A 20911-nucleotide genomic window follows, 5' to 3' on the forward strand; every position below is an offset into this window, starting at 1 on the left:
AGAAACGTGTCTGTTAGACAATAAACCTGACGATGACACTGTCTTCTAAATGGGCCTAGAATCGATCGAGGGTACAGACTTCGGTATTCGATCCATGTGTGAAAACGCCCTAAAATGTATGAAGTGACTTAGCACAAAGATGAAGTTACATGCGGCGTGGCATTCTGGCAGGGCAGGAGCACACACACAGGAAAAAAAAAAAAAAAAAAAAGCTCAGCTGCCTTGCTTTCGCAGTTAGAAAGAGCAACGTTCTTCATTCCTTTCTGTGCGATATTTATTTATTGCCCGTACAATGGGCCACTGAACTGCTGTCAAAGTGTCACGGGTGAAATGTGCCAAACAACACCTGCTCCCTCCAGCAACTTCCTGAGGCATGCCAGGAGCTGCATTAACCCGGCCGCACTGGACCATTCGCGAAGTCTTGCCAAGCCACAAAACAACATCCCTCTGTGATTCAAGATGGAAGGCATGTCCTCTTACTAAAATGCCTCCTATGATTAGATCTCACTACACAGCAAGTTTTTCAAAGATAAAAAGAAGTTTCAGTTTGGAAAACCAAGTGCAACAGCACCACCAATGGCGATAAGAAAAACACTCAGAATGCTATGAAGAAGTGAGGCTGATTTCTTTCCAGGCCAGACCATCATTTCAGGTACACACTATACACTGTGACACACCGTGTGTTGGTAGTTTTGTCCTCATCTAATATCACAACCAGCCACGAGAGCTACACAGATACAGACCATTTCAGACTAGCATGGTGATGACGCCTAAAAACTGCCTGAGGACTAAGAACCCACTAGCTGGTGTGTGCCATGCAGCTGTAGCCAGAACCCAAAACTCAGTGCCAGAACAAGTCTGTATTTAACTTTTCAGAAGGAGCGTTCGCCGAGTGCCGCATCTATTTTCTGTCCTTTATTCATCCGTCATGTGATGTTGCCTAGAGAAAGGATCGATAAAAGCACTACGTTAGCCTCCTCGTCGCTGCACGTTTAAAGGCCGAGATTGAAAAACAATTTGCACTCAAAAGAAAAACATAGTGAAGAAATGAGAGAGAACATGACATTTACAAGTTCTTTATTGAACCATTAATTTAGACAAAAAACAACCCTCTCTCATTTCTCAGACAGATTTCTAGGAAAATTCTTACACCTCATTTATTTAAAGACTCTGAGCAGTGTGATGTGATGCACCATTCGTCCAAGTCCAACACTGTTCGCAGATTTCAGCCTTTTCGAGGATTTACACACAATTAATTTTCCTTGGCTGAACAAAAGAAAAAGGAAAAACAGCGGCCAACGTACATTTAGCCTGCCGCGCCTGGGAATACCTGCAACCAGAAATGACGGATGAAAGAGAGAGAGAGCGAGAGAGAGAGAGAGAGAAAGAGCGTGAGAAAGAACAAAAGCCAAAGGGGGAAATAAAAAGAAAAACAGCTGCCAAACAGGGCCAATTTAATCACCAGCCAGTGCAAAACATCTAAATCAAAAAAAGTGCTAATTGCTGATACAGCTAAGAGGCACAGCTCTGACGCTTAGAGACTCTCTCCCAAGTTTGACCACAAATTTACAACGACTCCAGCGCATTTCTGCGGCTTGTTTCGAAGACTGGAATGCATCCCTTTAAAAACGGCTTCACCGCACGTTGGCGCTGCGCAACCACGGTCATCCGCACACAGACGGAAACTTTTCATTGGAAGATGGATGCAAACATGTACGCCACTGCACTGTTTGCATGCATGACCACCTTCTTCGCTCTTCCAAAAACAGTATAAATATAGAAGCAAACCTCCCCCCACTCCCCCTCTGCCTGATACGAACGACGTCGCAGCTCACCTGAACTTTTAGCAGGAGATTCTCACCTCGGATGCCCTACAGGATGGCGGAAAGAGGTTTAAAACCCAGCCTGAGCAGCAGGAGGGAGGAATTACAAGCAGGCTGTACAGGTAGATCTCCTTGGAGGAAGCATAATGTGAGGCTTAGAAACACTGGCAGGCTCAGAAATGCCAACGAACACAACCAGGCTGCTACCTCAACATACTGTCGACTGTGTCCTGCCTCACAGTCAGAGTACACCACAAAAAACCCCAGTGTGCCCTCTGCTCAGAGCAGCAGACCGGCCCTCCCTCTCGACACATAAAAAGACTGGGGGGGGGGGGGGGGAGAGAGGGGGACAGTGGCAAATTTTTCCCTCTTTCATGACTAACTAGGAGACCTGGTTACAGCTCTCTCTCTCCCTCTCTCTTTTGTTTTGGGGACGAGCCACTTTGGCAGCCTGAATTCCTCAGGAATGCTAGCCAATCATAGCGCTGGCTCTGTGGAGTGTGGTGAGAGGAGGCCCAGCCTGCTCTCCCACTCTTTAATCAGCCAACAATGTGGAAGAACCTCCATAACCACACACACACCCCACTACAGCCACACTGCTTAAACACCACAGAGTACAGTTTAAACAGCTATCAGTCAGCATCGGACCTGCGACTCCAAAAAGATCCTTCTCTCTGAGCATTACGTTCACAAATTGTTTCATTATATTAGCTTACAATCTAAAAGCCTTTCAATAATACTTGCTCTATCCATACTCCACTTGTTTTGTAACGGTTTGGCTCCGTTAACTCGTGCTGTTGGCCATTCCAATCATGCTGTGTTTTTAAACTCTATACAGTAAACCACGTTCCTTCAGCTGGATATGTTGGCTCTAACCATATTTTAAGAGAAGGCAGTTGTTAAGTAAGTAATAAAGCATGACATGCTGTACTGTTATAGAAAAATAATCCACCCTAAAGTGGAGGCTCACCCCCATATTTTAATACGTTATTGCTTCTAGTAAAGGCTCATACACAGGGTCTTGGTTTGCAAATGCTTCACATAATCGAAGACTAATAATTAAAACATTTTGTAAAGAAAAATACATGGTTAACAAAGGAAAAAACATTGGATTCGTGTGGTGAAGCTTTCTTTTAGTAGACACGCATTGTAGGAATCTCGATAATGAATGTAAGGTCATGTGTTTGAACTATTGTTAGCTGCAGTTAATCTTATGCAGTGACCACAAAACAAGTTCCTGTTATCACTTACTTTACCTTAATAGAAAAGGAGTTACTAAGGCGTCGCTATGTCCGTTACTACGGCGTCGCCGTGTCCGTTACTAAGGAGTCACTATGTCAGTTATTAGGGAGTTACTGTGCCAGTTATTAAGGAGTCACTATGTCAGCTACTAAGGAGTCACTGTGTCAGTTACTAAGGAGTCGCAGTGTCCGTTACTACGGCATTGCCGTGTCCGTTACTAAGGAGTCACTATGTCAGTTATTAAGGAGTCACTGTGTCAGTTACTAAGGAGTTACTGTGTCAGTTACTAAGGAGTCACTGTGTCAGTTACTAAGGCGTCGCTATGTCAGTTACTACGCGTCGCAGTGTCCGTTACTACGACATTGCCGTGTCCGTTACTATGGCATCGCCGTGTCCGTTACTAAGAAGTCACTGCTGTATGTCAGTTACTAAGGAGTCACTATGTCAGTTAATAAGGAGTCACCGTGTCAGTTACTAAGGAGTCACTAAGGAGTTACTACTGTACATCAGTATGTTCTTCTGGATGAACTGCTAAGGATTCCATGTAGAAACCACAAACTGTTTTTATACACACACACACACACACACACACATATACATATATATATATATATATATATATATATATATATATATATATATATATATATATATATATATATATATATATATATATATATATATATACACATACACACACGAGAAGATCCAAGCAGGACGACTTTAGGAGGTTTAAGAACGCTCCTCTATCTAATGATGCCTTGAAAAACTATTTATTTTCCTGAGAATGCAGCCACTCCACCAAACGTTGCTATTAAACAGGCTTTACGCTATGGGCTTTTACAGCTGCACTATTTATGGCTGTTTTCACACTTGTGCTGAGGCAGTTTGTGCTTAGAGTTTGGCATGTTTAGTCAAATGTAGAAGCTGTTTTGGATCTGCGTTTAGTCCAGGAAACTGATCTCTGCTCCACTTGGTCTGGGATTCTCTCCAAGTGAATTTTGGTACAGAAATAAGTCATGTGTGAAAGTGATTTGTTCCCAGGTCTAGGCATCGAATAACAGGATCGGTTCAGCATGTCATGTTATTTCCTGTTCGAAGTATTAAAAGTGTCACTACAGCTCCTAAAATGGAATAATTCCTAAGAATTATGTTTTGTATACAAGTGAGCTAGAGCTTGGTAATATGACAAGATCTTGATACTGTAATGTAATAAAATCGTGGTACACCTTTCAAGTATTGTAAGGTGCTTTATAACTGCTTTGTTATTGCGTGTGAAAAGTAACTCCCTGGACAATAAAACCTATTTTTGTACCAATTATTTCGTTCCTTTTTTTTTTTTTTTTTTTTTTAATGAAATACTTTGTGTTTTTTTTTCAATGCTGAAGAACCTATAGTGGACTTTCTTATTGCTTTGTTAGCAAAACCTGAGTAAAATTATATATCATGATATACAGTACATTGTGTAGACCATAAAATAAATTCAACAGCTCCTATTGAGTAGTGTCAAATTATTTCAATAATGAATTCATTACACAAACATTAACAAGAAAGATTCAGATTAAAAAAATAATAATAATAATTGTGACTGGAAGGAATACGTCAAACCAGCAGTGATGACACTCTCCACACAAGCCTCCAATGGGTTTTGGGTAATGACTTGAGTATGTAAAACAAGTGTACAAAAGTACCATTTTAACAGACTGGTTAATATGGGTTAATAGCTACATCAGTACTTTTTTAATGGACCTGAACCACTACATCATGTGTACCAACATTGTAGTAAATTTCTAACAAGTTTCAAGCAAATTCATCAGTCATCTCATAGTAAAATACATGGCGATATGACAAACTTTGTCTCATAATAGCTCATTTCATCTATACTTCTAAACCAGACACCACAAGTAACTTCTAGCATGTCTTCTGGAAGCATAAATAGGCGACATCTGCTTCACATCAGTGAGAATTAAAACCATGCATCAGTTTAACACGGCGCATAAACGCACAAAAGCCCAAACAAAGTTTCCACGGTGCTAAAAGCCCTGAGCACCAAACATCCTAGCAACAGATTAGGAGGCTTCAGTGACTCGCAGTTGGGATGGAGAAGCCAGACAGATCAACAGATCACAGACGTATAATCCAGCTCAACCATTAAAAAGGTTATACTACAGCACTGATGAATTCTCCAATCTGATTGGTCAGGTGTTAAATGAATTTTCTTTAATAGCAGTGATGACAGTAGTTCCAGCTGTAAGGAAAAAAATAATAGTAAAAAAAATCACAGGGTTATATTAATGCGTGTGTTTTCGAATGGGTTATCATTTATATAAATGATACTTTTGGATATGTTATAGTAACATATAGTAACTCATGTCAGGTCACGTCACACAACATCTGATCATTTTATCCCGCCCCCAAGTATTTAATTCCTTACCCAAATGCTGTTGAGATCACATCATAAACACACGACAGATTTGAGTATTTCTGAATAAAATCCATGATGTGCTTCTTCTCTAAAGGTTACCCACGTGCTAAGAGCTTGGAGAGACCGGAACGATAGTCAGCGCTTTTTCCCCCCGCACCACTCTTTTGTATTTCGAGGTCGTGAAGACGTTGATGAAGTGATCACACTCAGCCGGCCGTGAAACGCGACCAGCTGTACTGCGCACTAGCCTAAACATCCTGAACACGAGTCCTCCAGAACAGAGAGAGGACGGAGCTCTGGGATTTGGACAGCTGCTGCGATTCACACAAAGATCCTCGTGTGCAGCGTATGAGGTCAGCAAAGTGGCAGCACTATGGCACACAGCTGGAGCAAAAACAGCAGCGGGAGAAGGAATCTCAGTCTTAAATGTCACGAGGCTGAGAGGGACGACGCCTTCACTGACCTATAACCCTGATGTTCTGTTCAAGACGCCTTGTCCTATTGTCCTATATTTTGAGACATTACATCAATATAAACTTTATTAAATACATATACATGCTGTATCCTTATCTCAATTATTAACATTTGAAGTAGTCAGTATTTTTGTCTCCGATTGAAAAATATTAGCATTTATTAGTGCTTCTTGTGTCACCTGGTTCCTCTCTGGTAAAAATGACTTCAAGATAACCTGTAATATAAAGTCGAGTGCAAAAGTTTGTGCCCCCCCTCCCTTTTTATTTGTTTGTACAAGTTTTTAGACCTGCTGTAGTTAATTCATTTGATTGCGTCATAAAGGTTTCAGATACAGATACATCGCTCAAACTGTCAAGCAGGTTGTCGTGAGCCGTCAAGTCAAGAGCGAACGGGATCGGAAAGAACAGCTCTCACAAGACGAAAAAATAGAAATTGCTGTTTTACAGAGCTGGAGAAAGGGATGAAAAGATATGAATGCGTTTAGGGACACCATTATGAAATGAATATGTGATGAATTCCACCTCGCAGTCCAGTTATAAGCTCAGTAAACATCGTTTGCACTTGTCTTTGTCAACTATGTGCTTTTGTTTGTTTTGCCATGTGTCTTTATTTTGGTTTTGGTCCAGTCTCCATCCCTGTCCCGTCACTGGATTGTTCCTCAAGAGTGTGCACCTGTTCTGTGTTTAGCCCTTAATTAATCTGTCTATTTATACCCTACTGTTCTGTGTTTCATTGCCACGTCTATCATCTATAATACATTCAAGTTAAGTCAAGTCAGAACCTTAGATCTTGTGTAGGTCTTATTTATTTATTTATTTATTTATTTATTTATTAAACTCGTGTCATTTTTTTCAGATTTTGTTATGGATTATCTCAGTTTTGTTGGCTACCCTTTCTTTCTTTTCTTTTGCATCCTGCCTCTCACTCCGATGAGTTGAAGAGGAACAACTGAAAGATTTGCAGCACACTTTGTTCCACATTCAAAAACATGGCTTTACTCCGTCCTCTATTAATCCACGTAAGCCACGTTTCTGCACTGCGATAATGAAGTGTAACAACTTACAGGAACTCATTTTCCATTTCAAAGTAAGTGTGCGCAAACTTTTGCACCACAATTTTTCATACAAATTACGTTCGATTCGCGATCTAGACAGAATACAAAGATGGAACATGAAGGAAGATATGACAGTGGCTTTAAAGATGGAGAAGTACTATGGCGCTAATGCACACAGGAAATGTGGCCATGTGATCATAACTTAATCCTTTGAGTGAAGACCGTTTATCCGCTGGATGAAGAACAGGCTGTCGTTTTCTACGAATCAATATTATTACATAATGACTTTTTAAAAGAGAGTAAGAGACAAAAGTGCACAAGAAAGTGCACAGTAATGACATGAGGGATGAAGAGTGAAATAATGCTTTAACACACACACACACACACACACACACACACACACACACACACACACACACACACACACACACACACAATCAGGTCAGGATGTGGAAGCTTTCTTAATACGTATTTGACACCAAGCATTTTCTGCATATATAAATTTTAATCCCATGGAATGCCAATCACTACTACATCTGAATTCTCAAATCTGATTGGTCAGAACGTATTGATTAGTTCTTCTAATTTTCTAGTTCTAATATATAATCGTTTTTATAGTAACAGCTCATTTACAGAGACTTGCATGGCAACATAAATGGATTTAAAACAAAAATGTGTAACTATTGATATGGTGCATTTTCTGTAAGCATTTTTGGAAGGAGTCTCCAGTGTGAGCGCTTTGTAACGGTCTGAGGTAAGGCTGTATCTTTAAGTTTTCCAGCATGGGAGTCTTTCCGGTTGCTTGCTAACATGACAATCTGTGTTTTGTTTGTTTGTTTGTTTGTTTTGTCTTATTAACTTAAAGAGAACGAGAAAACAAGGGAGGTTTGTGAAGGAAGGACTGTTCGTAGCTGTTGCAACCTAAATGATAAAAGAAACGAACATGAAATGTAACTATAAATGGATAAAAAGTATGAAAAAACAAAACAGTTGTCATCACTGGAAAATTGCTGTGGCATAAGAGGAATATAACACTTTGTGACATGCTGTTATTAAAAGGTAATCAACAGTCGTATTTTATTCTTTACATCGACCAGATCCACATCTTATAGCTTCACAAGCACTTTTCTTGTTCTTCATCAGCTGTGCTCTCATCCAAAATAAATCTATCTGAGCAACATTGCTCAGTTTATCCATCATTGATTTAAAAGGTTTTTTTAGTAGACTGAAAGAACATGATGTGTCTTTCGGAACGTGTCCAAATCTCTCAATAGAAGGTTGTGTATCGGTTTACTTGACAGACTGAATGTACTATGCGAGTCCCCCATGTAAAAATAATACCAAGGAAGGAAGTCCAAATGTTATCGAAACCATCCTCTTCCTCTATTCATTTCTCTCCTCGCTCGATCTTGCTTAACCACGCCCCCCTTCATATTTCATTTTTTTTCTTTCTTTGCCTAATACTATTTATCTGCTCAAAAAACTCCATACTTTCTTCTTTCTACATAGTATGTTTTAGTAAATAAATAAATACATACATACATACATAAATAATTCCTATGTACAAGACCTCTATGTTCAAATCTATAATAAAAGTTACTGTAGCAAAGCTTGACTATAATAAACCATTACCAGAAAGTAATGAAAGTAAAACTGGAGCTTTGACAATTTTTAGACATTAGAATGTAGTTTTTAGTCTGGTACTTTTAACTAGGAGTTTCACTGTAGGGAGACGATAACTCCGCCTACAAATAAACAACTAAATAACTTCTATCTAACCGACGCATTTGCAAGCATATGATCTCCCCCCTCCCCCCCATCCCCCACCACCACCACCATCCCCCCTCCCCCACCCAGCGAGCCAGAGTCAGTGGGTGTAAATAACATGTTACTGTGTAAAGCGAAGACTTAACACTTTGCTGCTTAAGATCAGGCCTTAAAACGTACGGACAGACCTGTTCCTCCAAAATCTAACTTTGCACAAAGTTTCCTTAAAATACCGTTCAACTGAAACCATACCCTCTTGCTACACACTTCTTTCCTGACCAATTTATCGTTATAAAACTGTGACAATAAACGTAATTACATTTAAGTGCCCAGACTGAACGACTCACGCTCTCCAAAAAAAACAAAACAAAAAAAACAAAACAAATCCAACCTTGCCTTTCGGCTTTCACTTCACCATGGATACAACATCCCCATCCATCCACTGCTGCTGATAAATGATAAACTCTTCAAGCAGAAAATGTTTGATGGCTCAAACGCCGGCCGAGCAATTTAGCAGGACCATTTTACAAAGTGCCTCGTGACGCCCTTTCATTCGGAGGTATTACACAAATGATTTACACAAAAGCCTTTCACCAATTTGTACACGCAATGCAATACAGTGTATAACCGCTCTGCTGGATTTCCATATGGAAGAGTAGCTGGAATTTTCTACCCTGATCAAACCAAGCACCACTGCGGGTGCTACAAGAGGAGCAGAACAAAGGAGATAAGCAAAGTGTGTGCTGATATTACACCACCATTACGCTCATCTCCATGTCATCAGGATTATAGACGCTTCTGTCTGGGATTATAATCTCTCGCATGAAGATTCAGCAAAAACAAACTGCTTTCAACAACACCTCATTGCCAAATGTTCACCTTCTCACTCGCTATCAGACAGACAAAACCAAGATACTTCTCATGCAGGGCTGCATTTGTTTTTGTTTTGTTTTTTGGATTCGTTCAGTGCGAGGCTAAGCCAGAGGAGAATGAATGGTCAAGACATATCTGGAGTACATGTAGTTAGTTATTTAATCAAACGAAACATTTTAGGATTGCGTTAAAAAGGCACGCAGGTCCTCTGGTTCTGTTTAAAATACACCGAGTCCCATAATTTAAAACCATTACAAAGACTCTAGAGAATTTAATGTAATATAAAAATGCCCTAGGAGCATGTCTACACCTTAATCTTCATTACTAAAATTCTCTATGAGCTATGAATATAAATAATCATGTGATTTTGAGACTATTTCCCCACAGCTAGCTGGTTAGTTAAGAGTTAGGAAGTTTAATAGTCATATTCTAAGTGATAATATACACCTTACACCCGAGCGCTGTTCAATACTTAATTCTGATTGGTCAGGATGTGTTTACTAATTTTTTTATAACAATAATTCTGATAATAGCATGTTTATGTACATATGTTGTTGTTTCTATAGTAACAGCTCCCTCACAGGGACATGTATATTGGACGCTTAATGGATTTAAAAAAAAAACAAAAAACGAAACTTTTTTCCCCCTTTATTTGGAAGGAGTCTCCAGTGTCAGCACTTTGTACCAGTCAGAGTTAAATCTGTAACTTGAAACTTTCCAACACAGGAAAGTCTTAAGAACAGAGGGCTTGTGCATTTTGTTCTATGTTTACCACTTTCTATATGGCTTCTGTTAATTACACAGGTAGATGTTGACATGCTATGGCATTACTGCCTGTCACAACCTCCTCCAGCAACATGCTTCATGCAACCAGAGCCATACAGACCTTCCCAGTAAGCAAGGTCGTCACAAGCCCCACTGGCACAGTTAATGCATGCACAGTTCTACAGGTTCCGTATGGCATAGATCAGCTGCAGGGTCGTCAGCCAGGTACCACCGCTGCTCCTTTAACCCTGGAACGCCTCCTGGTGGCAGAGCAGAGGCAGGGACATCTCCCTGCCACCCCCTGCAACTAGACCTCGGGTTAGATGTTACTACCCCAACACTTCTTTCTCCTCAACCAAAGCCAAAATCTGCTCTTCTAATGCAGCTACTCTTCAAGTGAAAGAAAAAAAGGCGAGTCTGGCGATGAGCAATAACAGGAACTAACTTGTTGACATTCTACAACATTAAACCTGAAGATAAACAGATTTTGATTGAAATTGCTATGGTATAAGAGGAATAAAACACTTCATGCACATGCTGTTATTGGAACGTATTCCACTTCAGGATTCCACCTCCCTGCCATTGATTATTTTCATATAACCGCATAGCCTGTTGCGTTTCCTCCCCCTTACATAACACGACGATTTTGTTAATCCTATTCCGTAACCTGCCCTAAGCCAGCGAGTTTAGCTTACAGGTTCTGTGGCAAAGTGTCCAGGTAGGACCAAGCTTCCTGGATTAGTTTTATAAGGAAATACTGAAAGCGTCTGAGTGTTGAGTGCTGTGTTACCAAATTTAACACCAATATACATATACTCTGAGTCAGGAAATAAATCTAAATACATCAATAAATAAATACAGTTCATTTAAAAATCCATGTTCAGGGGAAACTCGTACACAGCCATACTTTCTAAAGAATGTATGGAAAGAAACACAATAGCTGAAAACTACTGATGGAGAGGCTAAAGCCACTATTTTACAAGAATATTCGTCTAATCAGAAAGAGAAAAGCCGAGAGAACGCGCTGAACAGCTTTGAACAGTCTGACAGAACATATAAAGGGGAATTGTTGGAATATCAGCTGAGCAGCTTCTGTAAGTGTGGATGGTTTTAGAGTTGGTCAGTGTTGGTCTGTCCTCATGACCGTCACCAGCCTGACCTTTCCTGCGTCACTGTGCCACACAAAAGAACTCAATGATTCACTCCGTCCTTTCTTTTAAAACGACGTCAGGCTTCTGCTGCGTGACCAAACACAGTGAAAAGTGTCTTTCATCTCTGAATGCTGCATCATACAGATTTAAGAAAGAAAAAGAATTCATGGCCAATATAATGATACAATATCAATATATTCAATGATTTGGGCCTTATTTAAACGATCTTGTAAAGTCTATTTTATACCAAAACAAACAAACAAAAAATCCTGCTATATTTACAAAAAAATTCATTTTTCATCTGTAAAACATCCAGAAATGATCAAGTGTGCTCATGGCACAGCTGATTAACATTTAGGGATGCCTAAAAAAAAACTCCATAAAAGGCAAAGCTCAGAGTGTAAAAGAATGAAATGACTACTAAACGGTGAAATAGTGCCTCCTAGAGAGCAGCATGCACCGAATCTTCCAATAATGCAGCTCAGTCACTGCAGCGAGTTCACAGACACACGCTAACTAACTCCATTTCTTTTGTTTCAATCAAACAGCAAACATATTTGTCTTCATTTATGGATTTGCTCTAAAAGACTGAAAAACTCCGCTGTTATTATATTTAACATTCTATTTACCGTTCCATTTTTCCTCGCTGTCTATGTATTTCCTTTATTATTTTTTTTTACGTTATCCATTAGCATTAACGTGCTAATATGAATATGAATCACAATATTATGTGTATTAATATTATTTCTAATATGAATCACAATTAAGAAAAAAAAAAAAGTGCCAACGTTGAAACATTCATCCTGAAGCTTTCATCATAAACTCTCTTAAAAATGAATTAGCATGTACAGAATATTAGCGTAATATATAAATGATCTGCTGCAAAGACAATTTTTAATCATTAATGTATAAAGTATCATGAAAATGCCCCCCCCCCCCCCCCAATATGCCTACCCATGCTTATGTCTCTCCTCACAAAAACACAAAGATCTGGAAAGTTGTGAGGAAAGGTTTTTTTTTTTTTTTTTCGGGAACATGAAGTGCACGGTTAGAACATAACCCGCACTTACAGTAATGAGAATGAGGAAAATGTTCTCTGTGGTTTTTCCAACTTTTCCATCATGTCCTGAATCTTTCTGACATATCCGTAAGGCTCAACATGGACCAGGATGTAATTACACACATTCCGTGCAGCCAACTAGTGTTACTATGTTCAAGACAAAAGAAACTCACTTGAGAAGAACAAGCCTTAGCTGCGCCAGTGATCTCTTTTACAGACCTGAAAGACAACCCCCCCCTCTCTCCCCCACCACCAACACACACGCACACGCTCCACCACACATCATCGCCTGCTTCTGAACAGTTCACTGGCCTTGTTAAAAGTGATTCCACATTTCTCCTTACCATGGTGGGTGTCCAGCACAGCCGCGTCGTCCAGCTCCATAACTTCAAAGCAGTGTGAAATCAAATTCAGACATAGTGCTGGAGCAGTTCAGTGATCCGAGAAGCCTGTTTATCCACACAGGTCGCGTGCTGCCTCTGTGCTCTGCTGGCTGAGCTGCTGCGTCTGACAGTTAGAGTGGAATGGATTGGGACGAGGCCGGCCTTCACTGCTTCTCAGGGGCCTCTCTTTTCTAAACCTCGCTCCAGCACTCTTAAAGACACAGCGCTTGGCTTTTTCACTATCTCTGTCTGCCTCCCTCCTTCTCTGTCCCTGCCTCCTGTTTAACCCCCCCCCCACCTTACTTTCCCTCCCTCCCTCCCTCCATCCCGTTCGCTCACTGTCATCCTCTCTTACTTTTTCGATGTCTCTCTAACAGACTGTTGCCTCAACATCCGCTCAGAATCTTTGCCCGACCTGCGTTCACATCAAATAATTGCCGAGAGCCAGCAAATGGCTTTCATAAAATAAAACCTCTAAGAGCTCCAAAGTCTGAGAGCATTAGAGACTGGCTCGAAGAGATCGTTAAAAAAAAAAAAAGGGGGGGGGGGGGGGGGGGGGCAGATCAGTTTCCCCATTTTGTGTGCTTCACCTCAACCTCTTAAACCAAACCTCAAGCATTAATACTCAGCCAGAACTAACCAAAATTACAAGCAAAACCCAATCCTTAACCAAAGACCTACATCTGAAAGCAGGTGGAGAGATTGTTGGGCATTTTAGCATTACAAAATTTTTCCTTTTTTTAAAATTTTTATTTTTTTTAAGTGAGGTAGTGTGTGCGCATCATAAAATTTGCATTAAAGCTGCCATTTATGATTCTTAAAACTGTTGTGAGACCTATAACAAAGATATCTAAGAAAAACTATGAGTTGCTATGTACCCATTCATTGAATCAGGCTAGGTTAGTTATTTGTTTATTTAGGGGGGTATTTAGCGGGGGTAGGGGCTTGGAGGGTAGGTAAATGCGGTTTGCCTGTTTTAATTTATTGCAGGTTGCAAAGGACTCTAAAAACGGCATATCGCTGCAAAAGGAATGAACTTGATAATTAGAGCGTCAGTTACTTAAAAGAGAAATAATAAAAATGTAAACAATCATGCCTTTACTCTACTGTACTCAATGTTTGGTGGATGAGGTTTGCTTCTTGACGTCCTTTTGTTTGTTTTTATAGATTATTTCATTGCCATCAATACTTCCAATCAAAATATCTGTGAAACTGCTATAAGCAGTGAATGTACCTATTACAGTCCAACTACTATTCAGAGACAAAATGAATCAAATTTATCAGTTGGAACAAATTTGAATCAAATTTATTGAATCAAATCTATCAGTTGAAACAACCACAGTAAGGCTGGGTAACCTTACGTTTTACGTTAATCTATTTACACTAGAGTTTGGATCATCAATCCCGTTCGCTCACAATCTCTCCTCGGCTCAATAAACTAATTGGACTCCTTCGCGGACTGATATTTTGATATTCAATTTGAAGTCTATTCCAACGCGGTGCCAGAAGATAACGGCGCACGGCTCATAAATTGTTCACAGAGGACTCGTTTTAAAAAACGAAGCGTTTCTGTAGAGTCGGAGAAACTCTGCAGACAGGGCCGATTTTTAAACAAAGGCACCCTGTGACAGCATGGTGATTATTCCACCCACTGCAGATTAGTGCTCTGTGGCCTGCTGGAGGTTAAACTGGACAGAGAGAAAGCACCAGAGCATTCACTCTGTCTGGAGCCTCTGTACACAATACTCGATTACAGGCTCACTCATTACTGTATGTGTCTCGGTGTACATCAGGCAACTATATCATTTGTGTCCCCTGTCTTACTCAAAACATATATTTTACAAGATGGTTGTAAATGTTATGGAAAAATGTACATACATTTCACGTATGATTGTGTGAGTGAAACTTGTCATTCCCAGGCTACTGAGTAACACAACTCATCACCGGGAGATTGCAAGGTCGAACCCCGACGATGCCAAGGGAGCACAATTCGCAGGGCTGTCTTTGTGAGATATGCAATGCTGTCTGTCCCTTGTCAATCACAGTGACACTAGCCAATCGTGTGAATCCGAGAGCTCATGTATGCGGAAGAGGGCAGAAAGCGCTTTCCTCCGAGCATGTTACACTGCCCTGTGATGCAGCATGAGTAGCAGTTTGAAACAATGTGATTGGCTGGCTTCATGTGTCTCAGGGTAAGCACATGTTAGCCTTCATCCTCCCTGGTTGGTAGCTGTTGTATTATAATCACACGAAAACATTACAAGTGGAAAAAGTAAAGCTTTGGCAAATGAAAATGTGTGAAATATAACACAGTCTCTAAAAACCATGTGATGTTCATGTGACCTTTCAGTATTTCCATTCGAAGGATACAAGAGATGAATGAAAAAAACCTTGTTGGTGCTTCAAATAAAATCAAGAATAATATAAAAATAAATCAAAGCTCATGAAATAAATCAAAATTATTATAATACCACTACAGTCCTTACTAGTACCTGGAAGCACTGTACCAGTCCAAAATGAAGTCCCAGGTTAACCACCTGAAAGGTTTTGAACCTGTAGCTGGCCATATTATTATTAATTGCAAATACTACTACTGCTGCTACTACTACTGCTACTCCTACTGCTGCTGCTACTACTGCCACTACTGCTGCTACTACTACCTCTACTGCTGCTGCTACTACCTCTACCGCTGCTGCTACTACCTCTACTGCTGCTGCTACTACCACTACTGCTGCTGCTACTACCTCTACTGCTGCTGCTACTACCTCTACTGCTGCTGCTACTACCTCTACCGCTGCTGCTACTACCTCTACTGCTACTACCTCTACTGCTGCTACTACTGCCACTACTGCTGCTGCTACTACCGCTGCTGCTACTACCTCTACTGCTGCTGCTACTACCACTACTGCTGCTGCTACTACCTCTACTGCTGCTGCTACTACTGCTGCTGCTACTACCTCTACTGCTGCTGCTACTACCTCTACTGCTGCTGCTACTACCTCTACCGCTGCTGCTACTACCTCTACTGCTGCTGCTACTACCACTACTGCTGCTGCTACTACCTCTACTGCTGCTGCTACTACCTCTACTGCTGCTGCTACTCCTACTGCTGCTGCTACTACCACTACTGCTGCTGCTACTACCTCTACTGCTACTACCTCTACTGCTGCTGCTACTACCTCTACTGCTACTACCTCTACTGCTGCTACTACTGCCACTACTGCTGCTGCTACTACCGCTGCTGCTACTACCACTACTGCTGCTACTACTACCACTACTGCTGCTGCTACTACTACTACTGCTGCTGCTACTACCTCTACTGCTGCTGCTACTACCACTACTGCTGCTGCTACTACCTCTACTGCTGCTGCTACTACCTCTACTGCTGCTGCTACTCCTACTGCTGCTGCTACTACCACTACTGCTGCTGCTACTACCTCTACTGCTACTACCTCTACTGCTGCTACTACTGCCACTACTGCTGCTGCTACTACCGCTGCTGCTACTACCACTACTGCTGCTACTACTACTACTACTGCTGCTGCTACTACCGCTACTGCTACTACTACTACCGCTACTGCTACTACTGCTGCTGCTACTACTGCTGCTGCTACTACTACTACTGCTGCTGCTACTACCGCTACTGCTACTACTACTACCGCTACTGCTACTACTGCTGCTGCTACTACTGCTGCTGCTACTACCGCTGCTGCTACTACTACTGCTACTACTGCTGCTGCTACTACTACTACTGCTGCTGCTACTACTACTACTGCTGCTGCTACTACCGCTACTGCTACTACTACTACTGCTGCTGCTACTACTGCTGCTGCTGCTACTACCTCTACTGCTGCTGCTACTACTACTACTGCTGCTGCTACTACTACTACTGCTGCTGCTACTACTACTACCGCTACTACTACTACTGCTACTACTACTACTACTGCTGCTACTACCACTACTGCTGCTGCTACTACTACTACCGCTACTGCTACTACTACTACTGCTACTACTACTACTACTACTGCTGCTACTACTACTACTGCTACTGCTACTACTACTACTACTACTGCTACTACTACTACTGCTACTACTACTACTACTGCTGCTACTACTACTACTGCTGCTGCTACTACTACTACCGCTACTGCTACTACTACTACTGCTACTACTACTACTACTACTGCTGCTACTACTACTACTGCTGCTGCTACTACTGCTGCTGCTACTACCGCTGCTGCTACTACCGCTGCTGCTACTACTACTACTACTGCTGCTGCTACTACCTCTACTGCTGCTGCTACCTCTACTGCTGCTGCTGCTACCTCTACTGCTGCTGCTGCTACCTCTACTGCTGCTGCTACTACTGCTGCTGCTACTACCGCTACTGCTACTACCACTACTACTGTTGCTGCTACTACTGCTGCTGCTACTACCTCTACTACTGCTGCTACTACCACTACTGCTGCTGCTACTACCGCTGCTGCTACTACTACTACCGCTGCTGCTACTACCGCTGCTGCTACTACTACCACTACCGCTGCTGCTACTACTCCCACTACTGCTGCTGCTACTACTACTACTACTGCTGCTATTACTATTAGTACAGCTACTACTACTGCTGCACCCACCACCAGCACCACCACCACCGCTGATACTACTACTACTACTACTACTACTAATAATAATAATAAAAAGAAACAACCATCAAATTGCTCTCCACAGTAGTACAAGGGTACATTAATAGCCCAAGCACCAAGACAAAAATATGTTGTATCTGGGCTATTAGTTTTATTTATTCATAGCTACCTGGCAGAAGAGTAGCATCAGTAAGCTACCAGTCATCAGCCCCCCCCATTTAAAAACCAGGGTTAATAAATGAATAAATAAATAAATAATAACTACTGGCTTTCGCAAAACAAGTGTTTGTATTTGGTGTGTATATGTAAACAAAATGCGATTCATGGTGAAATAAAATGCAGAATAAAGAACAGGCAATCACTTTGTGGTTAAACAGTGTATAACGACTTGCTGACTTTTTGTTGAGGACGCAAACACAATGTACTACATCAGACATTTACTTACTACTAAAAGCACTTAACTATCTCACTCTAATTTATTAAATTATATTACTTTATTAATAGGCACTGTTTCAAAGATGATAAAATGTTTGGTTGTCCAAATAGGTTTAAAAAAAAAATCCCTAACAACAATTTCCATGGGGTGTACTTATTTTTTCACATGACTACAAGTCAATTATGTCCAAATCTCTTTGTACTGCAGAAAAAGTGCTACACATGTTCAGTGTTTGATTCATGCACTCACTGCTGTGTGGGGTCTGGGTGCTCTTATCCTTATAGAGCTGCCGTTGCTCTGGCGCGCTGATGTGTCTCAGGAGCCACATAGTGCACGACTCGGCTCGTCGCTCTCCCAACGGTAACCAACTGATCTGTGGACAGTGTAAGTGGTCAGATTCTATCTATGGGAAACAGCACTTCCTAACAGTTTATTCAATTCCTCACGGAGAAGCTAATCCCTTGGTTTGCTGATCTGCTAGCTTGAGATCTGCTGCCCTCTAGAGTACAAAAGCATCACATGTTCTGTACACACTACAGAGCCATCAGCATCCAGACCAGTGTTTAAGGTTCTAGCATACTGTATCTGGTTGTAATCATCAGCTAAAGCTTTGAAGAGCTCAAAGGAGCAAAGTTTGACTCTTATAATTGTGTCTAAGATGTGAAGAGCACTTCTAAGCACTCAGGGAAAAAAAATATTGCATCATGTGCCATTTCTTCTATGATACTTTGTACCCATCATGTCAGGTAAGGGGTCGTCCCCCCCTCCCCCTTTGACTGAATAAATAATTCAGCTTAAGTTATTCAGGGCTTTCATTGCAGTTCCAAACAATTTCTCAGATATTCTATGGGACTGTGGTCCGAGGACATCCCATAATCAGGTCAGTCAAGGTCCCCAACGTTCCATCATGGTCATCGAACAACCCTGACCAGAATAAAGTGCATAGTGAAGATGAATGAATGAAGAATGTACTCATACCTGTCCTCAGTACTAGTCCTCAGGAGTTTATCATGTTATAATTTTCCTAAATATAGTCTTCTACACTCACGGAAGCACCCACCTCTGCTTTATCAAATAGTACCAGCTCACACTTTGTGAGCAGACAAAGCTTCACCCTCCAGCTAACTGGCTCCATCAGTGGCTGCCCACAAGATATCCAGTGCACTGATGAGCGGGTCATATCTGCAAAGCAAAAAAAAGTGTACATGTGATTATAATGCTGCTTCGCTACACTGAATATTAATGACACTTATGGTCATGTATGGTCACGAATCTGCATTAAACAACGAGATGATTCTGGAAGTTTTGTCTGGTGCCATTCTAATGGAACATATGAAGATGACTGCCTGAAGAAAATCAGATTTCCCCACTCATTTATGACATGGGGTTGCATGTCAAGTAAAGGACTGTGGGAGACCTCAACAGTCAATGCAGAGGTGTACAATGAAATTTGACACTGTTTTTCCTTGTTCCATTGATAGAAAATAGGTTTGGTGGTGATGAAGTCATTTTATAGGATGATAATGCATCTTTTTGTGTGTATGCACCGGCCAGCAAACAGTCCGGATCTCAAGTCTATTGAAAATTTATGGTGGAAATTCTAAAAATTGGTCCATGACATTGTTCACTGTCCATTCTGCAAAGCTGATCTGTCAACCACTACTCAGAAAGGAACCAGCTTGATGGAGAATATTGTTTTCCATTAGTGAAATCCATGCTTCAATGCATTCAGGCCATCATGAAAGTGTGTAAAAACCACTTGAGTCTGTAATGGAGATCCTGACATGGGCTCGGGAATACTTTGGTAAACCTTTGTCAGTCGACACCATTCGCCGCTGCATCCACGGATGCAAGTTAAGGCTTTACAATGCAAAGCAGAAGCCGTACATCAACACTGTCCAGAAGCGCCACCGAATTCTCTGGACTCGGTCTCATCTGAGATGGACAGTAGCACGGTGGAATCGTGTTTTGTGGTCCAACAAATCAACATTTCAAATAGTTTTTGAACAAAACAGCCGTCGTGTTCTCTGTGCCAAAGAGGAAAAGGACCATCCATGCTGTTATCAGAATCAGGTCCAAAAGCCAGCGTCTGTCACGGTATGGGGGTGTGTCAGTTTCCATGGCATGGGTAACTTGCACATCTGTGAGGGCAGCATTAATGCAGAAAGATATGTACACATTTTGGAGTAACACATGCTGCCATCCAGAGCAGGACAACACCAAATCACATTGTGCCCGGATTACAAGCGCATAGTTGCGTAAGCAGAGAGCGCGGGTGCTAGCGTTACCTGCCTGCAATTCTGACCTGTCTCCCATTGAGAATGTGTGGCGCATTACGAAGCGCAACATAATGCAACGAAGACCCCGTACAGTTGCGCAGCTGAAGAAATGCGTAATGGATGAATGGGGAAAATTCCACTTGCTAAATTTAACCAACTGGTGTCTTCACTCAGAGTCTAAACGCTTAATAAGTGTTATTAACAGAAACGGTGGTGTTACACAGTGGTAAACAGTCGACTGTCCCAACTTTTTTGGAGTGTGTTGCAGTCATCAGATTTAAAATGAGTGTATATTTTCAAAGGTAAATTAAATTCACAAAATAAAACATCAAATAATGTGTCTTCAATATAGTACAGGGTGAACTGAATTTTCAAATGACTCTTTTTGCTGTTTTTTTTTTATTTAAAAAAAATAATAATTTTCTATACTGTCCCAACTTTTTTGGAATTGGGGTTGTATGCGAGTATACACACACACACACACACATATTATATATACACATACATACATACATACATACATACATACATACACACAC

General features: G+C 41.2%; 1 protein-coding gene across 2 annotated transcripts in view; it reads right to left on the reverse strand.

Annotated features, from left to right (window-relative positions):
- The window catches only part of dab2ipa (DAB2 interacting protein a), a 121850-nt gene extending 108645 nt beyond the window's left edge, over positions 1 to 13205 (reverse strand). Inside the window, exon 1 of one of the 2 annotated variants that reach the window (XM_017468725.3) lies at positions 12979 to 13205. In XM_017468725.3, the coding sequence (XP_017324214.1) occupies positions 12979 to 13018 (40 nt within the window). In that variant the 5' untranslated portion in view covers positions 13019 to 13205. Of the gene's footprint in view, positions 1 to 5499; positions 5809 to 12978 lie in introns of those variants that run through there. The other variant, XM_017468727.3, reaches the window with a different exon arrangement.
- Positions 13206 to 20911: the final 7706 nt, after the last annotated feature.

Source organism: Ictalurus punctatus, chromosome 5 (assembly GCF_001660625.3).
Source record: "Ictalurus punctatus breed USDA103 chromosome 5, Coco_2.0, whole genome shotgun sequence".
NCBI lineage: Eukaryota > Metazoa > Chordata > Actinopteri > Siluriformes > Ictaluridae > Ictalurus > Ictalurus punctatus.